Source organism: Propithecus coquereli, unplaced genomic scaffold (genome assembly GCF_000956105.1).
Source record: "Propithecus coquereli isolate 6110/MARCELLA unplaced genomic scaffold, Pcoq_1.0 Scaffold246, whole genome shotgun sequence".
Lineage (NCBI taxonomy): Eukaryota > Metazoa > Chordata > Mammalia > Primates > Indriidae > Propithecus > Propithecus coquereli.
The window spans coordinates 2,225,793-2,232,819 of record NW_012148019.1 but is presented as its reverse complement, the minus strand read 5'-3'; the positions used below and the strand labels follow the sequence as shown (position 1 = coordinate 2,232,819).

The 7,027-nt window shown below is 49.2% G+C and overlaps 2 protein-coding genes across 2 annotated transcripts in view; one reads left to right on the top strand and one right to left on the bottom strand.

The window, feature by feature from the left end:
* Nucleotides 1-547, bottom strand: part of TDRD5 (tudor domain containing 5) — a 126,212-nt gene extending 125,665 nt beyond the window's left edge. The window contains exon 1 of the mRNA XM_012646531.1: nucleotides 470-547. The gene's annotated coding sequence lies outside the window, so the exon portion shown is untranslated. The remainder of the gene's footprint in view (nucleotides 1-469) is intronic.
* A 317-nt stretch (nucleotides 548-864) lies between these two features.
* The window catches only part of NPHS2 (nephrosis 2, idiopathic, steroid-resistant (podocin)), a 20,673-nt gene continuing 14,510 nt past the window's right edge, over nucleotides 865-7,027 (top strand). The window contains exons 1-2 of the mRNA XM_012646534.1: nucleotides 865-1,138; nucleotides 4,950-5,053. Coding sequence (XP_012501988.1) covers nucleotides 865-1,138; nucleotides 4,950-5,053 — 378 coding nt within the window. The remainder of the gene's footprint in view (nucleotides 1,139-4,949; nucleotides 5,054-7,027) is intronic.

Sequence of the window (7,027 nt, the reverse complement as noted above, 5' to 3'; positions counted from 1 at the left end):
TGTTTCAAGTCCCTCGGAAGCAGGTGGGACAGACAGACAGCGCCCTGTCGGCTGCCAGCTGCGGCCTGGCCGGTGACCCCCGGAAGCAAAACTCCAGCCTCGGTCAAGGAGGCAAGGGAGCAGGGCCCACGCGGGGACAAAGTCCCTTCCCTGAAAACAGAGGTTACACCTGATCCCTGCCCTTCTATAACCTTCACGAAGCAGCATATCAACAACAGGTTGAAGCACTAATAAAAATGAAGAAACACAGATAGTAACAGAGAGAGAGAACTAATCTCAGAGAGTGTTTTCTTTCTCTCCTTTTGAAACGTAAATACTCCCAGGAGTCAGGCCGCACCGCCGCCTGTCAGTGCACCGGCGGAACGGCAGGGCCAGGACATAAGCGAGTACGCAGGAAAAGTAAGGAGGGAAGGCGCCCCTGCAAGGACTCCAAGGGGGAGGGGGCTTGAGGAGAAACGTCTAATTTTACCTCGCAGTCGCCCCGACTCGATGGCCTTTATCTCCCTGAGCTCGCTGGCACCGTTACTCCTGGGAACACGTAACTCACTCCACGCCACTCCTAACCCGAACGGCGAAGTGCCGTCGCCCCTTCCGCGATTCGCGGGCCGCGGTGGCATTTCAAGTGGCGGAACCTTCTTCACAGCGCGACCTTCCTCTGCAGAAACCCACTTTCGCGCACCGCGCACCGCGCTCAGCGTGGCGTCCGTCTGGGGTGGCCGGTCCGGGGCCCCCCGGCTTCCCCGCGTGCAGAGCCGCCGCCGCCCCCCGGGTCTCCGCGCCCCGCCCCTCGGGTGTCCGCGCCCCGCCCCCGCCGGCGGCGTTATAGGTCCCGCCGGCCGCGCACACCCGCCGGCAGCCGCGAGCATGGAGAGGAGGGCGCGGAGCTCGTCCCGAGAGGCCCGCGGGCGAGGCGGCCGGGCCCCGCACACGGAGAACAGGCGGGCGAGGGCCGAGCGGGGCGGCGGGGGCCGCGGGCTTCGGGACGCCGGGCCCGAGCGGACGGGCTCCGGACGGGAGGGGGAACCGGCGGGGCCCCGAGCGGCCGCCGCCACCGTGGTGGACGTGGATGAAGTGCGCGGCTCCGGCGAGGACGGCACCGAGGTGGCGGCGCTGCTCGAGAGCGAGCGGCCCGAGGAAGGTACGCTGCAGACGGGCCGGGCACCGGGCGGGAAGCCGCCTTCCCGGTGCCCGGGGGTGTCGTACGGCGGAACGAGGCGGGCCACCAGGAGCCACCGCAGCCAGAGCAGACTGCTGGACGCTCGGGTTGCCAGGAAAAGAAGGCGTGAGCTGGGCACCCAGCGACCTGCTACGGTGCAGTACAAAGTGCATCAGAGGACATCCAAGTAACGTTACTGAATACGTCTGGTCTCGGGGGCCAGCCACGCATGGGAGGCGGGAGACCGTGTGGTCCAGGTTGGGGGCCGAGCGACGTGGTAAAGGAGCCACGAAGTCGGTTTCTGTGGCCCTGGAAGGGCATAGGGGCGGGCGCCTAATTCAAGTAAAGACATGCATGAGCTGGGTGCTCTGGGCAATTATGTGGCTTTTTCTTCTCTCCTCTTCCTCACCCCTCAGTCTTACCTAAGAATATTTTAAACTGGTTTTGGAGATGATAATTCTTTCTTTAAATAAAAAAAGAGAAAAAGCAGATGCAGAAAAGCCAAGTGGAAGAGCCAGACTTGAGTTTAAATCACAGCTTAACTAGTTGCTGGCCATGAGATCACAGGAAGGGCCTTAACTATCTGTCAAATAACAACCTAGCTGCCTCAGAGGGTAGTTGTGAGGATAAAATTAGAAAAGGCACCCAAAGCACTTTTTACAAAGCCTGGAGCAAAAAACATGCTCCATTTTAGCAGAATCCTTGCAAGCTAAAAGAAGCAAGTTAGATCAAAGGAAAGAAAAAAAAAAAAGGCGCCTCTGCTGCTGCAGGAGAAGAAGCACCTAGGAAAGAAAAAAGATCAACCACCAGCACTCCTGAAGAAAAGAAAAAAAAAATCACAACAAAAGTAGTAGGGTGACAGACGTTTAACAGAAAGTAAATAAAGAACAGTGTGTTATATTGCTTTCTGCTTGCTACAAAGTTTTAACATTTCCTGGCTACCAGTAATGAGGTACATGCTGGATCACTGGAAGCTACAATTTGAGAAAGATTTCTGCAGTTGGGATGTCGTTTAAATGGACCATGTTAATACTGTTTTGCCCCATTGATGCCCTTTCATCCGTCAGAAACCTCTAGTCATTAAAGAGTTGTTCCGTTCAATGCTATAGCAATGCTGCGGTTAGAGGGCTCATAGCCGTTGTGTGGCAGATCACAGTGGTGTGGTACGCAAGGAAGGGAACTGCCATTTATGGAACCCCTGCTATGTGCCAAGCACACACTGGGTGTGTACTGAGTTATCTAATCCCTTATCATCCTATTACAATGAGACATTAAGTAACTTGCCCAAGTCCCATAGCTGGGAAGTGGAAAGCCAGAATTCCAGAGTAAGACAGTCTGATTAAAATGCTCTCCCTTGCATGGTGCTGCCCTTGATTTCTGGTCCTGGTCCCAGCTACCAACTAGCTGTGGTCATGGGCACCTTTGTGGGCCTCAATCTCCCCAGCTACAAAGTAACTAGGGCAAGAGACCCCCCCAAAATGGGTGCGAAGTCCCACTAAGGATGAGGCAGCCTTTGCATCAGGGAGGTTTCCCCTGGTCCCAAGGAATCGGGAGCAACGGCGCCTTTTTCTCAGCACCACTGCCCTATACGCAGGCTACTTAAGACAGGTGTCACCATTCTAAAATTTGGGGGATTCGTGGACTGTGTCTAAAGGCTCTTCCTGCTTCAACTTTTAATGTTTCACTACTAACTTAAACCAAACAAATTGGATATTAAAGCAACTTATTCCAAGAGAATAACATTTTGTGAGTAAAGCTTTAAGTTAGGTTTGAGTATAGAAATGTTTTCTATTCACATCCCTAACCTCTGTACTGAAGAATCTCTGAGGCCTCTCTACACCTGTTACATGTAACTTGGTCTGTATGTGCATTGATTGTTACTGCCACGGCTACCGCTGGTAACTAATTAAAAATGGCAGCGATACTGTTAGTCAGTGTCTTGAGATTATAAAAATTAATATGATGTTGGTAGAGCAGCATTTCCCAAAGTGGGTTCCAAGGGGAATAAGCTCCAGACAACATCAGTGAATGTTCCTTGGAGAAAATATTACCTGGTCAAATGCTTCAAAAACACTAGAGTCAACAAAGCTAAGAATGATTCTTTGCTGCAGAGATTCTCATAACTTCAACGTACTGAGGAGCGCTGGCAACTCCAGGAATGGGATGCAGTGCCCAGTGTTCGCTAAACCCATTTGCCCAGGAAACTTTTCCTTTGTGGGGCACCTTCTGGGATTAGTATTCTGTGGGGACAGCCTTTGGAACTGCCATACTATGACATTTAGTGCTGCTTTTGATTTTGAGCTGGTGCCGCTTACGTATCTGTCCTCTTCAAGTGATCTGCACGTCAATTTGCTGATGACCTTTCCAAGCATGAAAATCAAATTTTCAGGCCTACCAGTTAGTTATCCTTTTCCTCCCCATCCCTTAAAAATAGGCTTTTTACCATTTCCTAATCTTTGGTCAGCTTCTAGTCCTCCACAGCAGTCCCCAACCTTTTTGGCACCAGAGACCTGTTTCATGGTAGACAATTTTTCCACAGATGGGGGATGGGGGTGGGGGGGTGGAGGCGGAGCTCAGGCGACGATGCGAGTGACAGGGACAGCAGCTGTAAATGCAGATGAAGCATCACTCACCGTGCTCCCACCACTCACCTCCTGCTGTGCAGCTGAGTTCTCCTAAGTTTCATGGAAGACATGGGCAGGAGTTTTCACGGGTTCTCCATGGGCAGGGGTCGGGGGAGTTGGAGGGGGGAGGTGGCACAGTGGAGCTCTAAGGCCCCATCCTGGGGGTTGGGGACCGCAGCTTTATTTATGAGATTTTTAAACTGGCAAAGGGTATCACTTTGGCCAGTTTTCTAGTACCTGGAGATTAAAATTCTTGAGATTTTTCATAACTATTACGTTTAAATCATTGTCACTATCCACTTCTCCTTTTTTCCTACATTCAACAAAGTTTTATTGAGCACCTATATTGTGTCAGGCACTATTTTAACACCGGGGGGCACAATGTCAACAAGACAAGCCCCCAAGAAGCTTGTGCTCTCGAGGCTGACTTTCCTTGATACCATTTCATTTATCACCCAAGCATCCTGGATGTTTTGCACCCCGGTTCCTTATAACTTTTTTTACAGACATTAGTCGGCTAATGTTACAATCCTCTATACATGATTTTCAAAGACTTGCCTGATGATCAAGACCTTCATCCAAAGAGGGGCTCTGATGGAGTTATTTCAGACATTAGGGCAGGTAGTGGAAGGGGAAGTTATTTCATGAAAGATGAGCCTCTGTTCACATGTGGGTCAAATCACTTCAAATACCAAACAGAGCTGACAGATGTAAAGCACAGCTCAGGGCTTTTTATGTGTGTATGTCATTTCATCCTCATGCCAGAGACAGGAGCTGTAACTCATGAGCCAGGTGTCATGAGATCGTTATGAAATAGTAGCATCTGCATTCTATAGTTGGGGAAACAGGTTGGAAAAGGTCATGTGCCTTGCCTAAGGTCATATGGATATGAAATGGTAGAGCCAGAACCGGAACCCAGACCCTCTTCCCGGATTCCGTGCTGTTGCAGTGTGCCCACTACCTTTCTAGGAGCCTGCTCCCCCTTCTATAGGCCCACACAGACAACACCCGAGGCCCTGGGCATTCTGACTACTCTGATATCTGGCTCATTCTAGTATTTCCAGGAACATCTCCAAGCTGCTCTGACGCCAGTACCAAGAACTGGACCAACAAGTGCTAGTCAATGAATATGGTGAAGTTTCAATATAATTCTTCTTTTTTTTTTTAAGGCATCAAGACCTCTGGTTTAGGGGCCTGTGAGTGGCTTCTTGTCCTCACTTCCCTGCTCTTCATCATTGTGACCTTCCCTTTTTCCATCTGGTTCTGCATAAAGGTGAGATTCCACGAGGACCCAGTAGGTAATTTCCTGGTGCCTCCCACTCACCGCACCGTGCCCATTCTCATCTCTGTGCTTTGGTACATGTCGTTGCTCTGTACGGAATGCCCTTACCCCCAACTCGTCTTCCAGGAGAGCTTGTACTCCTTCAAGACCTTGCTCAAATGTACCTGTGAAGCCTTCCTTGACTCTTCCAGACTATCGTTCCTTCCTGTGCTCCTGTGTGACACTGTTTTCACAGGGTCCTAGCACTTACCACCCATATCATATTTGTTGACACCCTATGTCTCCCATTAAACCGAGAGGCGCTTCAGGGCAGGGGCTACATCTCGTTCATCTGCACTCTGTGACACAAAGACTGGCACACAATGGCTCGTGACATCCTCTCCTCAAACTTCCAGGAAACTTCTCTGGCTGCTTCTGTAGACCATGAGTGATGGCTATCTTTGGCCCGCAGGCGGTTACACACGACTGCCCGTAAGTAACTGAAGACCTGTGTCAGTTCCGGAAGCACATACCGAGATAGAATTAGAAGGGTAAGGGGGGTGGAGAACAAGACTAGGCGGGGGCCGTCTGCAGACAACCATGCAGATCTGACACTTGTGGTGTGAGAAGGGGAAGAAAAGATGGTGCAGAAAGAGCCTCAGACCGTGGTGCAGCTCTGAGAAGTCTTGGCCAGCCCAAAAGGGAACCTCAGAGCAAAGTCTGCTTCACAGGAGTCCCACGGTGGGCAGAAATGGCAAGGACCTAGTCTTAAAATGACTCCAGCAAATGACGTTCCTAATCATTGCCTGGAGCTGTCAAGGACGAGCACGTCTTGATGAACCACTACAGACGCTGCTGGGACCGCTGTTGGTTGTGCCCCTCCATGGCCTGCAGAGCCTTCTTCCCCTTCCTCTGCCCTTCCCTACCACTCCTCCTCCTCCTCCCCTCCTGCTCCTCCATGAAAGGGTGTTGAATTTTGTCAAATGCATTTTCTGCATCTATTGAGATGATCACATAGTATTCGGCTTTATTGTATTGATATGGTCTACATAGCCATTAATTTTTGGATATTAAAATCCCAATTGATCATGCTGTATAATCTTTATGTTACTTGATTCCGGTTGCTAACATTTTCGCATCTATTAATATATTCATAAGCGTTATTGGTCTGTATTTTTCTTGTGATGGCTGTGTCTTGTTTTGGTATCAGGGTAACACTGGCCTTAAAGAATGTGTTGGGAAAATTTCCCTATGTTCTATATTTTGGGAGAATTTGTGAAAAATTGGTATTAATTCCTTTTTTTTTACTTGAAAAACTTTGAGGTCATGTTACAGCAGCAATTAAAGCTTCTATTTCCTTCACATTCAAGTCCAAGGAACAAATATTGATTCCGAGTTAGACTTCAATGTACCCAACAAGGAAAAATATATTATTGAATCACAACCATCAATACTAAAAAATGTTACAACAACAAATCCAATTACTGGCTCGAACTATTACAGCACCTGTTGTGGACTCTAAGAGCCACTGTACTCCTTCCTGCACCATTTGCTTTTTCTTCTTCCAATAGAAATACAAATGCAGACAATGTTTACAAAAAGCAACCAATGCATCAGAAAAGTTATTCCCATTCAGACTGACTTAAAAGGTCTAAATCTGTGCCAAATAAAACTCTGAAAGAATGGGAAATAAAGGAGCTGCTGACGACAATGCTACTGCCCCGCTGCCTGCTATCCATGTAGATCGAACAGTGCCCCAAGCATTTTAAAAGCAGATTGCAATTCTGCGTTCAGATCAAATTATAATTATTCGAATTCTATTTCCTAAAAGATGAGTATTAAACTGCATCCCAAGCACCCTGCCGTGGGTGTCTCCTCCTCCCCTCCGCCTTCTTCAAGTTTCAGCAACACAGGTGAGGCTACAAAGGGTCCAAGGCGGACTAAAGCTAAGAAATCAGGTCTGACTTTCTCTCCCTAATATTCCTT